This window comes from Phaethon aethereus (assembly GCF_964289735.1).
Source record: "Phaethon aethereus genome assembly, chromosome: 28".
Lineage (NCBI taxonomy): Eukaryota > Metazoa > Chordata > Aves > Phaethontiformes > Phaethontidae > Phaethon > Phaethon aethereus.
The window spans coordinates 1,897,918-1,920,150 of record NC_138604.1 but is presented as its reverse complement, the minus strand read 5'-3'; the positions used below and the strand labels follow the sequence as shown (position 1 = coordinate 1,920,150).

Here is a 22,233-nt window from a genome sequence, read left to right as displayed (position 1 = left end):
GCCGAAAACAAAAGTGAAGGGGCCGCAGGGTCCGGGTGAGGGCCGCGGGGGCCACCCCTCTCCCGGCGTGCCACGGGTGCCGGCAGGGAGTGTCGGCCGGACACGGCGTGAGGGGCCGGACACGGTGCAGCGGTGCCTGAGGCGGGACGGGGACGGGACCCCGGGGGTCCCACTCGGGGATGGGGACGAGGGTGCTGGGTGCCCTGCGGCTGGGGGTGACGCTGCTGGTCCTCGGTCCCCTCCTGCTGCCCCCCGTGCGGGCCCCCTCCGAAAGTAAGTGCCTGGAAGGGGGGTGGCCGGGAGCAGGGTGGGGGGCTCTTGCTTGGGGGGCACTTCTGGGGTGGTCATGCCCATGCATGGGGGTTTGCAAGAGCCGAACCCCGAGGCAAAGCCCTTGTGCTGCTCCCTGCCTCAGTTTCCCCCCATGGCAGCACCCCCGTATGCTGCGGCCCCCCCCGTCTGGGGCAGGAGGGGCAGAGCGTGGGACCCCCCCCACCCCGCGGCCAGGAGAGGGAGAGGGGAGCGTGGCGGGGGGCTCGGCTGGAGCCGGGGGCATCGATGGCTCGGCCCCTCCGGGAGCCGGGATGGTGGAAAATCATAACCGGGTGGAGCCGGGGCCGGCACCGCTGCTGCCAGCGCTGCTGCCGGGTTGGAAAAGGGCTGGGGAGGGGGCGGCATGGAGGGGAGGGTGCTGGCCGTGGGTCCCGGCTCTCACGGCCATGGGGAAGGCGTCGGGGCTCGTGCCCCAGCTCCGCCGGCTGGCAGGCGGCGGGGGAGCCGGGGGGGCTGGGTTCAGGGTCTGGAGCCTGTCCCGCCTTCCCCTCTCCCCGCTGCCTGTGCCTCGGTTTCCCCGAGCCCCGAGGGGCTGTGCTGGGGGGGGTGGGAGCGATGGGGGGGGGCGGGAGCGATGGGGGGGGGCGGCTGAAGCCCGCTCCCCCCGGGACCCCTGTCCCCTCTCTGTCCCCCCAGGGACACGGAGGACCCCGTCCCCTTGCGCGGGTGACTTTGCCAAGGTCGGGGGGGTGGCGGTGGCAGCGGGGGGGCTTTAACCCCCGGGGCCGGTGCTGCACCCGCGGCCGGTCCCGCGGGAGAATGGAGGGGACCCCCGTGTCCTCACCGGGGGGAACAGGGCTCCCCTGGCCGGCACCAGCCCCCCCCGGCAAAGGGCTGAGCCCCTCTGCGGGGCCGGGGGTGCGCGGCACGCGCCCGCCTGCGTGATCCTGCGGCTGCGGGCAGCTGCCAGGGCCGCGGCGCCCGCGGTTAATGAGTGACGCCGAGAGGGGAAAAACGCCGCCGGGCACGCGTTCGCCAGGACGCGGCCACGAGGCGCAGGCCCAGGCTGGCTGCGGCCAGCTGAGGGGCGAACCACGCACCCGGACCCCCGCCGGGACCCGGGCAGTGCCGGCGAGCCGTGTGCCGGCCGGCGGCTCTCCGCGGCATGAGTGGCCGAGCCGGGGTGCCGGCGTTGCCCGGTGTTTAGGGTACACGCCGAGCCGGCCGTGTTTACTCCGGGTGTTTACAGTAAATCCCTCGCCGGGATCTCGGCAGCTTCTTTCCACCGTAACTCAGGTTTCAGGCCGGCGACGCTGCCGGTGGGAAGCCGCCGGCTTGTCCCGACTCTTGCACCCCCACCGGGACCGGGAGGCGGGAGATGCTCGGCCCCGTGCTGCTCCCGATGCTTCTGCTCCCGATGCTTCTGCTCCCTGCCAGGGTCTGGGGGGAATCCGGGTGGAAAAGCCCCGGGACGGCAAACCCACCGCCGGGGCCGTGCCACCCGGGTGCCCGCGGTAGCCCCACGTGCCCCGTTAGCCGCCTGGGCACCGTGCCGGGGAGTTAATGGGAACGACCTCACGGGAGCGGTCAGCCCGCTGGGAGGAGGATGCCGCGAGCCCCCCACGGCTGCCCCACGGCTCAGGGAAGGGGGAAAGCCCTCTGCCCGCCCAGCCGGCTCCCCCCCGGGGCAGGCAGCGGGGCCGGGACGTGGTCCCGGGGTTGACGCAGGGCGAGACGGCCGCCCGGGCAGCCAGACCTCGTTAGCATCACCGCTCACCGCGCTGACGGACGCGTCGTGCCCCGGAGAGCAGCAGCGCGTCGGCTGCCTGTCAGAGCCGCTCGCGTCTCCCCGAGCCGCCCAAGGCGATTGCAGCCACGTTTGACAGACAGCGCCGGGACATTAAACCCCCCCGAGCGTCGTTGCGGCCCCAGCGACGGGCGCAGCGGGGGGGATCCCTGGGTGGTGTGTGTGGGGGGCAGCTGCCCCGTCCCCACTGCCCACGGGGTCCCCCTCTCGCCACCCCAGTCTGCGGCAGCATGGACATCCGCAACGACGCCTCCCAGCTCCAGAAGCTGGAGAACTGCTCCATCATCGAGGGCAACCTACAGATCCTGCTGATGTTCACCACGGGCGCCGAGGACTTTCGGGGGCTCAGCTTCCCTCGCCTGCTCATGATCACCGAGTACCTGCTCCTTTTCCGCGTCTACGGGCTGGAGAGCCTGCGCGATCTCTTCCCCAACCTCTCCGTCATCCGCGGCACCAACCTCTTCTTCAGCTACGCCTTGGTCATCTTCGAGATGCCGCATCTGCGGGACGTGGGGCTGCACAGCCTGGGCCACGTCCTGCGCGGCTCGGTCCGCATCGAGCGCAACCAGGAGCTTTGCCACCTCTCCACCATCGACTGGGGGCTGCTGCTGCCCGACGCCGTGGACAACACCTACATCGTCGGCAATAAGTTGGCCGAAGAGTGCGCCGACGTCTGCCCGGGCATCCTGGACGTGGAGAAGCCGTGTGCGCAGACCAGCGTCAACGGGCAGCTGGATTATCGCTGCTGGACTTCCAGCTACTGCCAGAAAGGTGGGTGCCGGCGGCACGGGGTCCAATCGTGCCAGCTGCTTTGCCGGGGCGGTGCTGGTTTGCACCGCGGTGGCTGTGGGGTAAACTGGGAGGGCACCGGGGAAGGCTGGTGGAGCCGCAAGGGGATGGCAGGCGCCGGCACGTGGCTGTCGCTCCCCTGCCGCCGGGAGCGTGCCGCGCCAGCAGCGCCACGGGGGTAACCGGATCCGCGCTGTATCGTCCTCCGGAGGAGAGGCCAGCTCCTGGCTGCCATGTTTTCCCAGCGGCGAGGTAAATACGGGCCCCTCCCGGGCTCGTTTGCTGTAAACAGGAGAGCTGGTAATGAAATCTATACTATAAACACAGATCCTTATCGGGGCTGTAACCGCGGCCGCTGCCCCGGCACCAGCCGCACCGGGCAGCTGGGGCTCAGCACGGGCTGTCCGTCCGTCTGTCCTGCCGTCTATCCGTGCGGCTCTCCATCCACCCGTCCTGCTGGTCACACTCATCAACCCACCGCCTGTCTGTCCGTCCCCTCACCATTTGGCCATCCCTCTGTTCCTCCACCTGTCCCTCCAACCCTCCATCCCTCCATCCATCCATCACTTCATCCTTGTATCCCTCTATCCATTCCTGCATCCCTCCATCACTTCATCCCTGCATCCATCTCTGCATCCTTCCATCCCTGCATCCCTCCCTCCATTCCTGCATCCCTCCCTTCATCCTTCCATCCCTGCATCCCTGCATCCCTCCCTCCATCCCTGCATCCCTCCCTCCATCCTTCCATCCCTGCATCCCTCCCTCCATCCCTGCATCCATCCCTCCATCCTTCCGTCCCTGCATCCCTCCCTCCATCCTTCCATCCCTGCATCCCTCCCTCCATCCCTGCATCCCTCCCTGCCTCACTCCATCTCTCTCTCCAGCCCTCTCCCCTTGCCCCCCGGAGCCGGAGGGTGTCAGCAGCCCCCCCAGCCTTTCCCACCTCTTCGCTCTCCCCCCCGCGCACAACCCCGGACCCCCTGCCCCGCCGTGCTGCCCCGGGGCCGGCCGATCCGTGCCCGGAGGATTCTCCTGGCCCACGGCGCCGGCTCTCTCCCCGCAGTGTGCCCGTGCGGCGCGGGCTCGGCGTGCACGGCGACGGGCGAGTGCTGCCACGCCGAGTGTTTGGGGGGCTGCGGGCGACCCCGCGACAACCGCGCTTGCGTCGCCTGCCGCCACTTCCACTTCAACGGGCACTGCCTGCCCTCCTGCCCGCCCCGCACCTACGAGTACGAGGGCTGGCGCTGCGTCACCGCCGAGTACTGCGCCAGCCTGCGCAAGGTCTCCGACAACCCCCGCGACGCCTCCAAGTTCGTCATCCACCAGCGGCAATGCCTCTCCGAGTGTCCCTCGGGCTACACCAGGAACGACAGCAGGTCGGGGACCGGGGGGGGTCCCCGGTGGCCCCCCGGCACGGGCGTGGCGGTGGCGTGGTGCTCGGCTCACGTCCCGGCCCCGTCCTCCTGCCCGCAGCATCTTCTGCCACAAGTGCGAGGGGCTGTGCCCCAAGGAGTGCAAGGTGGGCACCAAGACCATCGACTCGACGCGGGCGGCGCAGGAGCTGGGGGGCTGCACCCTCGTCGAGGGCAACCTCATCGTGAACATCCGCCGGGGCTGTGAGTGCCGGGTCCGGCCCCCCCGCGACCCGCCCCGGGTGGGAGAGCCGCCGCGGGGCGTGGGGGGGCGAGGGAGGGGGGTCTTTTCCCTTGCAGGGGGAATTAATGAGGGGGTGTCCCCCTCCCCGTGCCCACGCCTGCGGGTTGTCCCCAGACAACCTGGCCTCGGAGCTGCAGAGCAGCCTGGGGCTCATCGAGACCATCACGGGCTTCCTGAAGATCAAGCACTCCTTCGCCCTCGTCTCCTTGTCCTTCTTCAAGAACCTCAAGCTGATCCGCGGCGACTCCATGGTGGACGGGTGAGGACGGGGTGTGGGCTGGGGACACGCACGTGGCGTCGGGGGTGCCCGTGCCCACCGCCTCCGCCCACGTCTCCTCCAGGAATTACACCCTGTACGTGCTGGACAACCAGAACCTGCAGCAGCTCTGGGACTGGAGCCACCACGGCCTCTCCATCCCCGTGGGCAAGATGTACTTCGCCTTCAACCCCAAGCTGTGCCTGGCCGAGATCTACCGCATGGAGGAGGTGACGGGCACCAAGGGGCGGCAGAACAAGGCGGAGATCAACCCCCGCACCAACGGGGACCGGGCGTCCTGTGAGTACGGGGACGGGGACACCCGGCAGCACCGCGACCCCCTGCCCGAACCCTGCCTCCTCTCCCCAGGCAAGACCCAGACCCTGCGCTTCATCTCCAACGTCACCGAGTCCGACCGCATCTTCCTCAAGTGGGAGCGGTACCGGCCCCCCGAGTACCGGGACCTCCTCAGCTTCATCGTCTACTACAAGGAGTCGTAAGTGGTCCCTGTCCCCGAGTTGTCCCCGTCACGGAGGGCTTGGGGACCCCAGCCCGCGGTGTCCTTGCGCTCTGGTGGGCTGCAGGACCTCAGGAGGGTTGTGTGGCCGGGAGGGGGCTGTCGGGACCCTCCCCGATGCCCGGTGTGGGGCAGACCCTTCCAGAACGTGTCGGAGTACGTGGGGCAGGACGCCTGTGGGGCGCAGAGCTGGAACGTGCTGGACGTGGAGCTGCCGCTCAGCAGCGAGCAGGCGCCGGGAGTGGCCCTGCTCAACCTCCGCCCCTGGACCCAGTACGCCATCTTCGTCCGCGCCATCACCCTCACCACCGCCGAGGAAGGACGCAACTACGGGGCGCAGAGCGAGGTGGTCTACATCCGCACCATGCCGGCGGGTAAGGGGCCGGGGAGGGGGCCGGGGACGCCCGTGGTGGCTCCCCAAAGACCGACTGACATCCCTGCGTCCACCCAGCCCCGACGGTGCCCCGGGACGTCATTTCCATGTCCAACTCCTCCTCCCACATCGTGGTGCGTTGGAAGCCGCCCACGCAGCGCAACGGCAACATCACCTACTACCTGGTGCTGTGGCAGCAGCTGGCCGAGGACATGGAGCTCTACGTCAACGACTACTGCCACAAAGGTGAGGGCAGGCAGGGGCAGGCAGGGCTGCCGGGCAGGGGCGGCGCAGGCAGCTTGAGTGCGGCAGCCGGGGATGCCGGCGGGATGGGGATGCTCCCGCCGAGCCGGGCTCCGGCAGCCCTGCCCGTCTCTGCCCGCAGGTCTGAAGCTGCCCACCAGCAGCGCGGACACCCGCTTCGGGGACGGCGACGGCCCCGAGGTGGAGCAGGACGCGGAGGAGAGGTGCTGCCCCTGCCGCCCCGCCGACGGGCAGCTCCGCATGGACGGCGAAGCCGAGTCCTTCCAGAAGAAGTTCGAGAACTTCCTCCACAACTCCATCATCATTCCCAGGTGCTGTCTGGGGGGGTCCCTGTATCGGGGGAGGGGGTCCCCAGGGTGGCTGCGAGGGTCTGTCCTGGGTGGGGGGCCTGGTGGCTGCTCCTGGCAGATCCTTGAACCGATTGCCCACTGTCTCAGGCCACCCTGGAAGGTGACGTCCGTCAACAAGAACCCACAGAGGTGAGGGGGGACCACACAAGCCTGGAGAGTCTCCCCTCTCCTGCTCAATTTTGGGGGACAACCCAGGCGTCCTGGCTCCCCACCGTCTCCTGTCCCCACCTCCCACAGGACCCCAAAGCGGCGCAGGGACGTAGTGGCCGTCACATCCCCGGCGAACGCCTCCTCGGCGGAGCCGCCAGCCCCGAGCCGTGCCGGGGGTGAGCCCAAACCGGACTTCCAGATCTTCGAGGACAAGGTGGTGCGTGACCGGGCAGTGCTGTCACGGCTGCGACACTTCACCGAGTACCGCATCGACATCCACGCCTGCAACCACGCCGCGCACACCGTGGGGTGCAGCGCCGCCACCTTCGTCTTTGCCAGGACCATGCCGGAGCGTAGGTCCCGGCAGCCTTCCCCTTCCCAAACCCTGCCTTGGTGATGCTGGGATGCTCTGGGGTCTTGGCGCCTTTGGGAGGGGGGATTGGCCCCAGGTCAGGGTCTGGGTGATGCCCCCAGGAGCCGACCCCCTCTGTGCCCCTCTCCAGTGCAAGCTGACAACATTCCCGGCAAGGTCACGTGGGAGCCGGCCGGCAAGAACAGCGTCCTGCTGCGCTGGGAAGAGCCCAGGAACCCCAACGGGCTCATCCTCAAGTACGAGATCAAGTACAGCCGTGAGAGTGAGGTGAGGACCCCCCTGCAGCACCCCCTGCCCGGCCCTGCCAGGTCTGGTTATGGGGGGCACAGCACACGTGCCTTGCCATGCCATGCCATGCCATGCCATGCCACGCCTTGCCTTGCCTTGCCAAGCCATGCCATGCCACGCCATGCCATGCCATGCCATGCCATGCCATGCCATGCCATGCCTTGCCTTGCCTTGCCAAGCCATGCCATGCCATGCCACGCCATGCCATGCCATGCCGTGCCATGCCATGCCATGCCATGCCATGCCATGCCACGCCTTGCCTTGCCTTGCCTTGCCTTGACTTGCCATGCCTTGCCTTGACTTGCCATGCCTTGCCATGCCATTCCTTGCCATTCCTTGCCATGCCATGCCATGCCTTGCCATGCCTTGCCTTGCCTTGCCATGCCATTCCTTGCCATGCCTTGCCATGCCATGCCATGCCATGCCTTGCCATGCCTTGCCTTGCCTTGCCTTGCCTTGCCTTGCCTTGCCTTGCCTTCTCCTTCCCCTTCCCCTGAGGCTTGTGCATGGCCAGGGAGGGACGAAGCCCCCTTCGCCACCTCCCCTTGTCCCCCCCAGGAGGTCACCACTGTCGTCTGTGTCTCCCGTCACCGCTACTCCAAGTACGGGGGGGTGCACCTGGCTCTGCTCCAGCCGGGCAACTACTCGGCCAAGGTCCGGGCCACCTCGCTGGCTGGCAACGGCTCGTGGACGGGGCTCGTCAGGTTTTACATCCTGGGGCCAGGTACCCGCAGGGCACGGGGGGCAATGCCGGCGGGCTCCCCGGCCACAGGGCAGGCAGGGCCGGGGGACTGTGGGGCCGGGGAGCTGGGGTTCGGGGGATGCTCGTGGACAGGGATGCTGGAGGATCAGAAGACGCTGATGGATTGGGGGACTAGGGGATGCTCTGGGACAGGGACACCCAGAGATCGGCGGGTGCTGCTGGCCTGGGGAGCTGGGGGCTCCCCCTCTCTGGCGGTGGGGCAAATGTCCCTGCAACGTGTGGGGCGGGATGAGTGCCCAGGCCCTGGCCCACGGCCGCCTGCTCCCGGCAGCCGAGGAGGAGTCCGGCAGCTTCTACGTCCTGCTCACGGTCACGCCCGTGGTCCTCATGGTGCTCATCTCCTGCCTCGCCGTCTTCGTCTTCTTCTACAACAAGAAGAGGTAGTGACCCCCCCTGCACCCCCAGGGCTGGGCTGGGGCTGCATCCAGCTGAGCCGGGGCTGGGGAAGGGTCGAGGGAAGGTGGCACCCTGCCCTTGCCCCCCGTCCTCTGAGTGGCGCCCACCCCTCGCAGGAGCAACGATGGGTACCCCAGCGGGACGCTCTACGCCTCCGTCAACCCCGAGTACTTCAGTGCCTCGGACAGTACGTAGGGACGGGCAGGGGCGTCCCCGGGGGGTCTGCTGCCCCTTTCCCTTGCTGGGGCCATGCTTGTGGGGCTGGTGACTGTGACGGTGACGGCGTGGTCCCCCCCGGCCCCACAGTGTACATCCCCGATGAGTGGGAGGTGTCGCGGGAGAAGATCACGGTGATCCGGGAGCTGGGGCAGGGCTCCTTCGGGATGGTGTACGAGGGGCTGGCGCTGGGGCTGGCCACCGAGGGCGAGGAGACCAAGGTGGCCCTGAAGACGGTCAACGAGTTGGCCACCATGCGGGAGCGCATCGAGTTCCTCAATGAGGCCTCCGTCATGAAAGCCTTCAAGTGCCACCACGTGGTAGGTGGGCGGACAGAGAGGAGGGAGGGGACACGGGAGGGTCCGGCCACTCACGTGCCACCTCGTTTGTCCCCCCAGGTCCGTCTGCTCGGCGTCGTGTCCCAGGGCCAGCCAGCTTTGGTCATCATGGAGCTGATGACGCGTGGGGACCTGAAGAGCTATCTGCGCTCGCTCAGGCCTGACGCCGAGGTGAGGGGCTGGCCGGGTGCTGCAGTGCCCCGCAGGCAAAGGGATGCCCGCCTTGTTCTGGGGGAGGGTCCCGGTGTGTCCCCTCCCCAGCCCCGACTCTCTGTGCACGGTGCAGAACAACCCCGGGCTGCCGCCGCCATCGCTCAAGGACATGATCCAGATGGCGGGGGAGATCGCCGACGGCATGGCGTACCTCAACGCCAACAAGTTCGTGCACCGGGACCTGGCCGCCCGCAACTGCATGGTGTCCGAGGACTTCACCGTCAAGATCGGAGGTGGGTGGGCAGCGAGGGGGCCGGCTCGCTGCCAGTCCCGCACCTCCCGGTTCTCACGCCTTCCTCCTCCTCTTCCTCCTCCACCAGATTTTGGCATGACCCGGGATATCTACGAGACGGATTATTATCGGAAAGGGGGCAAGGGGCTGCTCCCCGTCCGCTGGATGTCCCCCGAGGCCCTCAAGGATGGCATCTTCAACACACAGTCCGACGTCTGGTAGGCGTTGGGGTGGGGGGAGCCCGGGGGGATTTGGGGCACGCCCCCCGGCTGAGCGGCGGCGTTGCCGGCAGGTCCTTCGGCGTGGTGCTGTGGGAGATCGCCACGCTGGCCGAGCAGCCCTACCAGGGCATGTCCAACGAGCAGGTCCTACGCTTCGTCATGGACAACGGCGTCCTGGAGCGGCCCGAAAACTGCCCCGACAAACTGTGAGTGGCGGGGGGAGACCCTCACCCCCACGCCGGACCCCCACCCTGCTGCAGGAAAGGCTGGGGGGTGGGAAACCGGCACCGAGCCCATCACCCTGGCCTCTGGTCTCTGCGGCGTTGGGCTGGCTGTAGGGGGCCGGGGCCCCCCCAAACCCAAGTGGGCGCCCTCTCTCCCGCAGCCACGAGCTGATGTGCCTGTGCTGGCAGCAGAACCCGCGCCAGCGCCCCTCCTTCGTCCAGCTCCTGGAGAGCATCAAGGACCACATGGCGCCCGCTTTCCGCACCCTCTCCTTCTTCTACAGCCCCGAGAACCGCCGGTGCGGCTTGGGCGAACCCTCCGACGCCGAGACGGATCAGGCCCCCGGGGAGGACGAGCCCCCTGCGTCCCCCTTGCCCGCCCGCCAGGACCACAGTCCCGGCCGGCTCCCCAACGGGACGGCCCAACTCTGACCCCTGGGGTGTCCTCGGACCCGCACTGGACTCTGCACCCCCCCGGCCTCCTCCGGTTGCCCCCCCACCGCCAGGACCCCCGCCCCGTGTTATTTATTGTTTCCAAGGGCCCGGCCGGGGAGCGGGTGCCTTGGGAAGGGGGTGGCAGGCAAAGCAAGGAGGCTCCGTGGGGTGCATTTCCCCTGGGAATAAATTGGGGTGCCCCAAATTGGGGGGTGGGAGCAGGGGGCTGACGTTCAGGGTCCCCCCACCAACCTGCCTCCACCGCTGCTCCCCAGCCGCTCAGCGAACAGCCTCCTTTTACAGGTGGGGAAACCGAGGCACGGGGCAGCCCGGCAGCAGGAGATGCCTGAGGCTGCACTCATGCCTCCCCCCCAGTCCCCGGCACTGGGACCAGTGTCATGGCCATGCTGGTCCCCAGAAGGGGCTTCGCTGTCTGGTCTGTGGCCACGGGATGAGCACGAATAAAGGGGGACGGAGCTCGGCTGTGGTGATGCCTGGTCTCTGGGGGTCACGGGGAGGCGGGGGCGGCACACGGGGCTTTCCATTCTCCCCCGCCGCCACCGGCCCCATCCGCTTCCTGCACGCCCCGGCTGCGGCTTTGCCCTGCGGTGCCCAAACCGGGGGCGTTTCTGGGGAAAAACGTCAAAGCAGCAGAATTTGGGAGGACGTGACAGGCGGCAGCCACTGGCCCGCTCTGCCGGGGGGGCTGCTGGGGGCAGCCAGCAGGATCGCACAGGGGGTTCACCTTAGGGGGGACCCGTGGCCCCATGGGTGCCACTGGGGGCTGGTGTGGGAGATGGGCCCGGGGCTGAGCCATGTGGGAGGAACACAAGCTGAGAACGTGCTAAACTCAGTGCACAGATGAGCCACCCCCCGAGGTGCTTTGGGATGGGCTTGGGGACACGCGGCAGCCGGGTGGGGAAGTGGAGAGTGGTGGGTGCACACCAGCTGTGCCCTGCCTCCCCGGGGAGGAGGAGGAGGGTCCTGGCCAGTGACTGCTGGGGATGGGACGGGGCCACTGTGCCACTAAACACCCCCGCTCCCTCCCACCCCCAGCCTCTCTGAGGGACCCAACAGAACAGGGTGCTGGGGGAAGAGCCTGGGCCAGACCGGCTCTGCTGGGATTTGGGGGGCACGGCCCAGAGGGTGTGACAGGTTGGGGGGCTCTTGGTGCCCCCATGAGCGTGGGGGTGCTGGTGTGACGTCCCCGGTCGCTCCCGTGCAGCCAGCTCCGGCCTGGAGCCAGGTCCTGGTGGGGGTGCACGTATGCACATGAGCGCACGCGTGTGCACGGGGTGGCTGGGGGTGCTGGGGCGCTGATTTTGGGGGGTTGGGGGGCAGCTTTGGGGCTGGCAGGTGCCGGCGTGCAGGCAGGGTGCCGGCAGGGTGCTGGTACGGATGGCACAAGCAGGCAGGGTGTAGGCAGGGTGCAGGGGCCCAGGCATGGCACAGGTGCCTTGGCAGGGCGCAGGCAGGGTGCAGGCAGGCGCCCTGCTCGGTGCCCGTGCGTGGCGGGACACCTCCCCGCCCCGGGCCGGGGGCTTCCCGGACCACGAGTACCGGTGAGTCGCGAGTGCGGGGCTCCGGCCCTGCCCCTCCATCCCCGCCCGCGGCCCGGGGGGGTCTCCGGGGCCGGGGCGGTGCCGGGGCGGGGGGAGCCGCCGGCCCCTCCCGGGAGGCCGGTCCCTGCCTCGCTTTTAAGCCCCGCACGGCCCCGCACTCGGGCTGCCGGGCAAGTGCGAGGGAGGGCGGTACCGGCCCCGGTACCGGCCGCGGCCCCGCGATGCCGCCGCTGCCCGCCTGGCTCTGCCTGGCCGCGCTGCTGCTGCCCCTGCCCCTGCCCGCCGCGGGCGCTGCCCGCCCCTGCCCCCGGGCCTGCCGCTGCCCCCGGGCCGGCAGCCTGCTCTGCCGGGAGCCCGGCACCGTGGGCAGCCTGGCCTGGCTGCTGGGGGCCGGCGGCTTCACCGACGTGTGAGTGGGGCTGGGGGTGATGGGGCTGGGGGACAGCGGGTGGTGGGGCTGGGGGTGATGGGGCTGGGGGACAGCGGGTGGTGGGGCTGGGGGTGATGGGGCTGGGGGACAGCGGGTGGTGGGGCTGGCAGTGATGGGGCTGGGGGACCAGGCAGAGGGGCTGGGGCCAATGGAGCTCAGGGGCAGGGTGGTGGGGCTGGGGGACGGTGACGATGGGGGCGATGGGGCTGGGGGCGACGGAGCTTGGGGACGGGGCGGTGGGGCTGGGGGCGACGGAGCTTGGGGACGGGGCGGTGGGGCTGGGGGCGACGGAGCTTGGGGACGGGGCGGTGGGGCTGGGGGCGACGGAGCTTGGGGACGGGGCGGTGGGACTGGGGGCGATGGAGCTTGGGGACGGGGCGGTGGGGCTGGGGGCGATGGAGCTTGGGGACGGGGCGGTGGGGCTGGGGGCGATGGAGCTCAGGGCTGGGGATAGTGGACCTGAGGGACAGGGCGGTGGGGCTGGGTGACGGTGACATGAGGGCGATGGGGCTGAGGGTGATGGCGTTTGGGACGGGGTGATGGGGCTGGGCTGGGGCAGTGATGGAGCAGGGAGCTATATGGGGCTGAGACCGTGGTGACGGGGCTCAATCTGCTATGGGGCTGGGATCGCTGTGGGGAGCAGGGCCGCTTGGTGGGAGGTGATGGGGGCTGCAAAGATGGGGGGGCCCCTGCTGCATCCCCCCAGGGAGCGAGTGAGGGGCTGGGGGCAGCTCTGGGCCCCCTCCTGCAGCGATGGGCTGAGGGCGCAGTGGGGTCCCTGGGCAGGGAGCACCCATGCCGCGGTGGGCAGGGCCGGGGTGCAGGGAGGGACCGAGCCCCTCATCCATCCACCCCACCGTGGGGCTGTCATCTTGCCGTGGGGACGGGATGCTGAGGGGGGGCACCCCACCCCAAACTTGCCGGTTTGGGGGATTTCCTCTGCTCTCACTCATTCCCTGGCTCCAGGAGGGTGCTGGGGGGCACGGGGTGCTGGGTGGTACCAAGGCGCCCGGCCTCCCCCCCCGCTGCAGCCCTGGCCGTGCCGCATTGCCGGGGGCTGCCTGCGGCATGTCTCCGTGCCTCAGTTTCCCCCGTGTGCTGGGGGATGCCGTGCCGTGGGGTGCTGCCAGCTCTTTGTTCGCTGGGGTGGCCGCCTGCTGCCCCAGCCTCCCTCGTCCTCCTCTGTGGGGGTGGCGGTAGGACCACCCCCCCCCGATGAGGGTCAGCAGGACCAAAACCCCCTTGGTGTGGGTCTGAATCCCAATCCCTGACAATTTGGGGTTCGTGGGAGCTGCAGGACAGGGTGGGGCAGGTGGGAAAACCCCACACCCACTCCCAGGGGGGCTTTCCTTCACCCCCCCCACCTTAGGAAAAGGGGAGGGGGAGACAGTCGGTGCCCCTCGCCACATCGCAGGACACCGCGGGGTGCGAGGAAAGGTGGGGACCCACGGGGGAGTGGGACCCCCACCCTTCCCAGCTCATCCCTGTCTGCCCGGGGGAAACCGAGGCACCCCGGGCTGGTGCGGGGGGTGCAGGTGCAGGGGCCCCATTCCCCTCACCCCAAACTCCCTCCCCTGGCATGGGGGATCCTGGGGCTGCTCGCCCGACCCCCCCTCATTTGCCTTTCAGCGTCATCGAGAACCAGCAGACGCTGACGACCTTGACCCGGGCTGACACCAGGATGCTGCGGGAGCTCAGGAGCCTGTGAGCACCCCGGGGTGGGGTCCTTGTGTTGGGAAACCGGGGGGGGGTGGGCGGCTGGTGGCTGGAGGATCCCCAGAGCTTGATCCCACTGCGGGGAGGTGGAGCGGGGTGCTCCCAGGGTGGGGACTTGGGGTGCCCAGTGCGGGTGCTCAGCCCTTCCGTCCCCCAGCACCATCTCCGGGTCGGGGCTGCAACACGTCTCTGCCGACGCCTTCCTGGACACCCCCAGGCTGAGACACGTGTGAGTATATCCCCCCCCCCCAATTTCCTCCCCTAACCCCACCCGCCCCCGGTTTTGGGGCTCAGAGCCCCATCCCTGCGGGCGCTCGTCCTCGGCGCAGGGTGGCTGGTCCCCGTGCCCGGGCAGGATCGATGGTGTCCCGCTGCCCATCGGCAGCATCGGCCGGGCCGGGGGGGCTGCGTGGGGCTCTGCCGCTGAGTGGGAAACCATCGATCGGGGGGGGCAGGAGTGCAGGCAGCTGCCGGCCCCCCCGGGGAGCCATGTGCTGCCCTAGTGAGGGAGCAGACCCTGGAGAATTGGGGGGGACACCCTGTCCTGGGGTGCGTGGGGCTCCCCCCTCGCAGGGGGGTGCCTGAAGGCTGGTGGCACCCCGGCAGAGGCGGTTTTGCTCGGTCACGGCGTGACAGCGGTGGCCCCGGTGCTGCCCCGAGCCCCGGCCAGACCCTCTGCGAGGGTGGGGTGACACGGGACGGGGGTCTGCAGTGGGAAGGGGCGGCTGACGGGGTCTGTCCCGGCAGGAATCTCTCCTCCAACGCGCTGCACAGCCTGTCCTGGAAGACCTTCCAGCACCTGCCCCTGCAAGAGCTGTGAGTGGTGTTGGGGGGAAGGCGGGTACGGAGCGGCCCCCGCCAGGGTTGCACCCCCGGGGTGACGCAGGGACGGGGCTGGGGATGCAGCGAGATGGCGGCCGTGGCAGCCACGGGCGTGGGGACGGGGACCGGCGGCGGCACGGCGCCTGGCGCCGGGCTCACCCGCAGCGCTCCGTGCAGGATGGGCGCAGCCGGGGGCTGGCGATGCCGGCAGCCGGATCCCGCCGGGGACGTATACACCTGCGTACGACCCCGAGCCGGGGCCACCGCAGCCCGGTTGACCCCTTGTCCTCTCCCCTGCCCCATCTCAGCATCCTGGTGGGAAATCCCTTCAACTGCTCCTGCGGCCTCCGCTGGCTGCAGCTCTGGCAGAACGGGAGCCGGGCTGAGCTGGGCAACCAGTCGCTGGGCTGCTGGGAGGGCAGCGTGCTGGTGCCCCTGGGCAGCCAGCCCCTCCGCGCCTGCGGTACGTGGCAGGGGACCGCGCCGCCGGGTTGGGGCGCTGGGTCTGTCCCCCCCTCCTGAGCCGCTTGGCTGGGGACGGCGCGGGACGTGGGGAAGAAGACGCTCACCCCCTTCTCCTCGGCAGAGCCCCCGACCGTCCGCATCGAGCAGCCCGAGGCGGTGCTGCGCCAAGGGGACCGCGTCAACCTCACCTGCCGGATCGCCGCCGAGCCGCCGGCCACCGGGGAATGGGTGGTCCCCGAGGTGGGACCCGAGCTGCCCCTTGTCACCAAGGCAAGCTCAGCCTCGCCGGGCCACGGCCGGGGACCTTCCCGGCAGCACCGTCCCCACCGCAGCACCCTCTCGCCGGTGGGGTGGGCGTGGGGGGATGCAGGAGCTGGCACAGCTCTCGGGGGGGCTCTTTGCTCACCCCGTCCCGGTGCTCCCCGCAGCTCTCGGACTGGGAGATCGTCCTGGAGATCAACAATGTCTCCTCCAACCTCAACCACAAAGACTTGACGTGCCGGGCGGAGAACGCGGTGGGGCCGGCGGAGGACAGCGTGACGCTGAATGTCACCTGTGAGCAGCCCGGAGGGGCCCGGCGTGAGGGTGCGGGTGAGGGGTCCGGCTCAGGGACCCACCCGGCTCTGTCTCCCCGCTCAGTCCCCCCCGTGATCCTGCTCCTGCACGAGGCCATCCCCCAGCACTTCTGGTGCATCCCCTTCTCGGTGGACGGCAATCCCGTCCCCAGCATCCGCTGGCTCTTCAACGGCACGGCGCTGGCCGAGGGGCCCTACATCCACACCCGCATCGTGGAGTACGAGCACAACTCCACCGTCCTCCACGGCTGCCTCCAGCTCAACCGTCCCACGCACGTCAACAACGGCAACTACACCCTCCTGGTCCGCAACCCCCTGGGCTCCGCCGCCCGCAGCGTCCAGGGGCGTTTCATGGAAAACCCCTTCAGCTTCAGCCCCGAGGAGCCCATCCCCGGTAGGTGCCGGCAAACGCCGGGCAGGGGGAGGCTACCTGGGGGCTTCTCCCCTCCACGGGTCTCCGCGTCTCTCCTCGCGTCGGCGTGCGCGTCGGCTCGTATCCGGCTCGGCCCGCTGGCTCCGAGCAAGCCCCCGCGTGCCTCAGTTTCCCCAGGGGTGGGGGGGGGAGGATGCGACCCTCTTGCCTGGGGAATAACGCCCGTTTCTCCTCTCTCCCTTTGGGCTGCACCAGTGTCTCTGTCTCCACTGGGTGAGTGACCAGGCATGCTGCTCCCCGTGGGGTCCCCGCCACAGCGGGCACAGTCCCCTGCCCCAAACCCCCCACCCCAGGGGATGGGGACCCCCCGCCCCGTGCTCACCCTGCGCCCTTCTCCCTGCCCCAGGCACCAGGAACAGCTCGCTGGAGGGGCCCGTGGAGACGAAGGACGAGCACACGTTCGGGGTGAGGGGACACTCTGTGGTTTGGGCCGGGGGGACCAGGACACCTACGGGAGGGTGGGACAAATCCTTAGGGCACGGCCAAACCAGAGCCAAGTGGGATGGGGACACGTGATGGGGATGACGGGCAGAGTCCTGGTGCCTCAATTTCCCCCGCGGCAGCTCCTGGGACTTGCGGCCACCTCAACCCCCCGAGGGCTGGGAGAAGGGACCTGGCGGGACCCCAACCCCAGCCCCGTCCCCGCCGTCCCCAGGTCTCGGTGGCCGTGGCGCTGGCCGTGTTCGCCTGCCTCTTCCTCTCCCTCATGCTCATCACGCTCAACAAGTGCGGGCGCCGGTCCAAGTTCGGCATTAACCGTGAGTCCCCCCGCCTCGCCCGGCGCCACGGGGGACCGAGCCGCGGCACGGGGACACCCCGCTTCCCGCATCCACGGGGGACGTGGTCCCGGCTTGGGACGCGGCTGTGGGGTGATGGTCCCCGTGGGTGGGGAGCGTGGGGGGGGTGCCGGTTCCCCCCGGCAGCGCGGGCAGCAGCTGCTAATTCACTCCTGGAATGGATTCAGCCTCTAAATGGGTTTGATCGGGCTGCCTGGCCCCCGGGGGCCGGCCGGGGCGGGGGGATGCTCGGCAGAGCCTGGCACTGCCTGCAACGGCCGGGGGGGGCCGCGGGACCCCCCCGATGGCCTTGCCCTTGTCCCCGCAAGGCTCGGTGGCGCTGGCCCAAGAGGACGACCTGGCCATGTCCCTGCACTTCATGAACCTGGGCAGCAGCCCCCCCTCCTCGGCCGAGAGCAAGCTGGGGGGGCTGAAGAGCAACTTCATCGAGAACCCCCAGTATTTCTGCGACGCCTGTAAGGGCCGGGGGGGGGGGGGACGTCCCCGCGCATCCTCCCACGCGCCCAGCCCCGGCCCTGGGGGGCACTGACGGGTGGGGGTCCCCCCCAGGCGTGCACCACGTGCAGCGGCGGGACATCGTGCTGAAGTGGGAGCTGGGCGAAGGCGCCTTCGGGAAGGTTTTCTTGGCCGAGTGTTACAACCTCCTCCCGGAGCAGGAGAAGATGCTGGTGGCCGTGAAGGTGAGGAGGGGGGACGATGCGGGGGGGGGGGGGGGGGGTTTGCGGCGGTGGGGTGCCGGTGCCGGGCTTGACTCCGCGCGCCGGCAGGCGTTGAAGGAGGTGACGGAAAGCGCCCGCTCGGATTTCCACCGCGAAGCCGAGCTGCTGACGGTGCTGCAGCACGAACACATCGTCAAGTTTTACGGCGTCTGCACCGAGGGCGAACCCCTCATCATGGTCTTCGAGTACATGAAGCACGGCGACCTCAACCGCTTCCTCAGGTGGGTCGGGGGGTGTCGCGTCCGTCCCCCCCCCCCCATCATCCGCCGCTCCATCAGCGCAGCCAGCCTGCTCCCTGCTAATGCAGCCCTCCTTGCAATATTGATTAGATTAGCTGTCTGAGAGGCTTAAATCGAGAGAGATTGGCCATCAGCTGGAATAAGCAGAGACTTTTCGATTGCCCCCCCAGGTATTGCTGCTAGACGCGGGGGGGGGGCTGCCAGAGGCAGCGCTTTAGCGGCCGCGCGATGAGCTCTGAGACGTGGCTTTTATGATTATTGTTATGGGACTTGGCATTAATGGTTCTGCCGAGCAGAACCCCCCCAGCTCCCGGCCACGGTCGCCCCGGCACGGCTGTCAGGCGCGCTCGGCATCAAAGGCGGAGCGGCCGGAGCCGCGCTGGCCCCCGGCCCCGCTTCGCACGCCTCGCCGCGCTTTCGCGCCCGGCCCGCGTGGGCTCGCACGCCCTGACACGCTGCCTTCGCACACGCGTGCACACGCCTTTCCCCGGCGCCTGTGCACCCACGGGCACGCCTTTTCCCTGTGCGTGCACGCAGGCGCGTGCCCTTCCTCGGCACGTGTGCGCGCGCGTGCCCTTCCCCTGCGTGTGTGCACACGCTTCCCTGGCGTGCGCGCACACGCGTGCATGGCTTTCGCTCATGCGCACACGTGTATGCATGCACATGCGCACGGCCTTCCCCTCTCTGCGTGCGCACATGTGCACACCCTTCCGTGGCACGCGTGCACACGTGTGCGTGCTCTTCCCTGGTATCCGTGCACATACGTGCACACCCTCCCTCTGTGTGCACACACATGTGTGCGCCCTTCCCTAGCATGTGTGCGCATACGTGCACACCCTTCCTTGGCGTGCATGCACACACATGTGCATGCCTTTCCCTTGTGCATGCACACACATGTGCACGCCCTTCCCTGGCGTGTGTGCATGTATGTGTATGTGCTTTCCTGTGCATGCCCTTCCCCGGCGCGCGTGCACGTATGTGTATGAGCTTTCCTGGCATGCATACACACATGTATACATCCTGTGCACACGTGTGCGTGCCCTTCCCTGGCGTGCGTGCACGTATGTGTGTGTGCTTTCCTGGTGTGCATACACACACGTATACATCCTGCACGTATGTGTGTGCGCTTTCCTGGCATGTATACACGCATGTATACATTCTTCCCTGGCCTGTGTGCACGTGTGTGCACGCCCTTCCCCGGCGTGTGTGCACGTATGTGTATGAGCTTTCCTGGTGTGCATACATACACGTATACATCCTTCTCCGGTGAGTGCGCACGCGTGTGCACGCCCTTCCCTGGCATATGTGCACGTATGTGTATGAGCTTTCCTGGCGTGCATACACACGCGTATACATCCTGTGCACACGTGTGCATGCCCTTCCCCGGCACGTGTGCACGTATGTGTATGAGCTTTCCTGGCGTGCATACACACATGTATACATCCTTCTCCGGTGAGTGCGCACGCGTGTGCACGCCCTTCCCTGGCGCACGTGCACACGCGTGCGCATCCTTCCTGGCACGCGTGTGCGCAGCCCTTCCCCTGCCTTTGCACCCCCTCTGCCCCTTTTCCGAGCAGCCCCTCTGCCCCCGGCAGGTCCCACGGCCCCGACGCCAAGATGCTGGAGCAGGGGCGGGGGCAGCCCCGCGCGCCGCTGACGCTGAGCCACATGCTGCAGATCGCCACGCAGATCGCCTCCGGCATGGTCTACCTCGCCTCCCTCCACTTCGTTCACCGGGACCTGGCCACCCGCAACTGCCTGGTGGGCCACGACCTGGTGGTGAAGATCGGGGATTTCGGCATGTCCCGGGACATCTACAGCACCGACTATTACCGGGTGAGCGGGCTGGTGAGCTGCCCCCTCCCTCCCCTCCAGCTCCGCGAGGGGCTGGGGGGGCCGCGCTCAATTTTCCCTCTTAGCTTGCCGCCCCCCGACCCGTCTCCATCCCTGTTTCATCACGGCATCAGTCTGGTTTGGGTGGGAAGGGACCTTTAAAGCTCATCGAGTCCAACCTCCTGCCATCAGCAGGGACATCTGCAACTAGAGCAGGTCACTCAGAGCCCCGGCCAACTTGACCTTGAGTGTTCCCAGGGCTGGGGCATCTCCCCCCTCTCCGGGCAACCCTTGCCAGCGTCTCCCCACCCTCAGCGTAAAGAATTTCTTTCTCCCATCTAGTCCGAGGCACATTTAAGGAGCAGGGCTTGGGCTGGGGAGGCAAGTGGGGGGGGGGGTCCCTGCGCCGCTGACGGCCCTGCTGTGGGTAGGTGGGGGGCAGGACCATGCTGCCCATCCGCTGGATGCCCCCCGAGAGCATCCTCTACCGTAAATTCACCACCGAGAGCGATATCTGGAGCTTCGGCGTGGTGCTCTGGGAGATTTTCACCTACGGGAAGCAGCCCTGGTACCAGCTCTCCAACGCCGAGGTGAGCGGGCGGCGGGGCGGGGGGGGATGAGGCTGGCCCCAGACCCCCCCCCCCCCACGGGGGTACCCCGGAGAGGGGAGGCGGGGGTACTCCCTCTCGCATCCCGCAGGCCATCGAGTGCATCACGCAGGGGCGGGAGCTGGAGCGTCCCCGCGCGTGCCCCTCCGAGGTGTACGCCATCATGCAGAGCTGCTGGCGGCGGGAGCCCCAGCAGCGCCGGCCCCTCAAGGAGCTCCACAGCCGCCTCCAGGCCCTCGTCAAGACCCCCCCCGTCTACCTGGACATCCTGGGTTGAGCGGGGACCCCCGCCCACCCTCCGCTGCCCTCCCCTTGGCTCACCCTGCCAGGCCAGCTCCCAGCAGAGCCCCCCCGGATTGCTGCCCCCACGGGGCGGGGGGGAAGAGCCGAAACCTTATTTATAGCGGAAAACGCCGGGCAACCCCCGGGGGGGGGCTGTCGGGCTGGGCGGGGGGACCCCCGAGGCTGTGCCCGCCGAGGCTGTGCACCCCGGGGTTGTGGCCGTGCTCCCAGGCTCCTTGGCATTCCCTTGGCGTGCCGGGACGGAGGCGCTCGGCTGACCTGGGTTTGCTCTGGGGGGGGCAGAGCCGAGAGCCCCCCCGGCCCCGAGTCCGTGGCGGTGCGGGAGCCGGGGGGGCTCGGCTCTCTGGGGGAGTTGGGGGTGCCCCGTGGCTTGGCTGCTCCTTCGTCCCCGGTCCCCGGGGAACGCCCCACGCTCGCCCGCTCTGCAGCGAAACCGGTCGACAATAAAACCGTCCGTCTCTCCCCCGCGCTGGGACACGCCTGCTCCGCCGGACGCGGGGCGGGACGGGGGGCTTTTGGGGAGAAAAAGGGGCTTTTTGGAGCTGGGAGACTCCGGCTGGGGCAGAGGAGCTGGAGGGGATGTGCTGCTCTGGGGATCCCGGGATGCGGGAACGCCCTGTGCCCGGGATGCGGGGCCCATGTCCCTGTCCCCAGGCCAGAGAGGCATTTTTTTTTGGCTGTGCCATGGGCACCATCATGGGCATCTCCCCGGGGATGCTCACACCATTGCCCGGCCCGGACGCCTGGGGTCCCCTCGCCAAGGGGTCCGGGGTGGGGATGGGACTTCGCAGCACAAAGCCACCCCCCTCCTCGGAGCCAGGGGGTTATCGCATGCCCTGTAGCGTCCACTCCATCATCCTTCCCCGGGCTCTCCGGCCGCCTTGGTAATGGTTGAGACCTGGATCCGACCGTAATGGAGCTGAATTGATTTCATCTGGCTAATTAGGCAGCGCAGGCAGGGCCCTGGCAGCTCCTTTGTTACCCACCGCGACCCCAGATAAGCAGGAGGAAAGCGGGGTCACGGGGGAAACTGAGGCACGGCGCAGGGCGGGAGCGGCCGGGGGGTCCGCGGCGGGTGCCGAGGGGCTCGGGGCCAGCACGGCTGTGCCGGCTGGCCGGGGCTGGATGCGGCACGATGAGAGCTGGAGGAAACTGGAGCCGTCCCCAGTGCCCCGCGGTTCCCAGCCTGTAATCCATCCCCAAATCCCACAGCTCCGGCCCCTCCATCTGGCCCCCAAATCTTTGCCGAGGGTCCAGCCCCAGGACTTGGGGAGCCGGCGTGGGCAGGATCCGGCCCGGCCGGCCGAGCCCCCCGCCTGCTTCCTTGGGGTCTCTCTAATCGCTGCCCGCGCTGATTTACGGCCTTTTATCTCATTTGAGGAAGGAACAAGATTACGACCTTGAGCTTTTCCAGCCCCGCGCCGCAGATTGCAGCAGCCCGGCGCCCCAAAAGGGACCGTGCGCGGTGGTGACCCCCAAGCAGGGTGGGCTCCCCAGCAGCCGTGCCTCAGTTTCCCCCGTGGGGGTGGCTGTGCCTCGGTTTCCCCTTTCGGGTGGTCAGGGAAGGGTTAAGCCCCCCCCCAGCCCCTATCCCTGA

General features: G+C 69.0%; 2 protein-coding genes across 2 annotated transcripts; both read left to right on the top strand.

Moving 5' to 3' along the window:
- Positions 1 to 179: 179 nt before the first annotated feature.
- Positions 180 to 10,134, top strand: INSRR (insulin receptor related receptor; the record flags this gene model as incomplete). Its single annotated transcript, XM_082011539.1, has 21 exons — positions 180 to 273; positions 2,300 to 2,851; positions 3,933 to 4,245; positions 4,343 to 4,485; positions 4,640 to 4,784; positions 4,867 to 5,277; positions 5,434 to 5,672; positions 5,750 to 5,917; positions 6,057 to 6,246; positions 6,373 to 6,414; positions 6,523 to 6,788; positions 6,939 to 7,075; positions 7,655 to 7,820; positions 8,131 to 8,239; positions 8,372 to 8,442; positions 8,562 to 8,791; positions 8,870 to 8,980; positions 9,096 to 9,255; positions 9,343 to 9,472; positions 9,547 to 9,681; positions 9,861 to 10,134. The coding sequence occupies 21 exons, from the start codon at positions 180 to 182 to the stop codon at positions 10,129 to 10,131; spliced, it is 4,083 nt and encodes a 1,360-aa protein (XP_081867665.1). The 3' UTR covers positions 10,132 to 10,134.
- A 1,289-nt stretch (positions 10,135 to 11,423) lies between these two features.
- NTRK1 (neurotrophic receptor tyrosine kinase 1) lies at positions 11,424 to 20,610 on the top strand (the record flags this gene model as incomplete). Its single annotated transcript, XM_082011711.1, has 17 exons — positions 11,424 to 12,105; positions 13,756 to 13,830; positions 14,000 to 14,071; positions 14,590 to 14,658; positions 14,973 to 15,127; positions 15,251 to 15,399; positions 15,558 to 15,684; positions 15,769 to 16,098; positions 16,333 to 16,350; positions 16,484 to 16,542; positions 16,793 to 16,895; positions 17,243 to 17,389; positions 17,484 to 17,614; positions 17,702 to 17,874; positions 19,488 to 19,728; positions 20,157 to 20,315; positions 20,425 to 20,610. Exons 1-17 carry the CDS (start codon positions 11,918 to 11,920, stop codon positions 20,608 to 20,610), a joined length of 2,382 nt encoding a protein of 793 aa, XP_081867837.1. The 5' UTR covers positions 11,424 to 11,917.
- Positions 20,611 to 22,233: the final 1,623 nt, after the last annotated feature.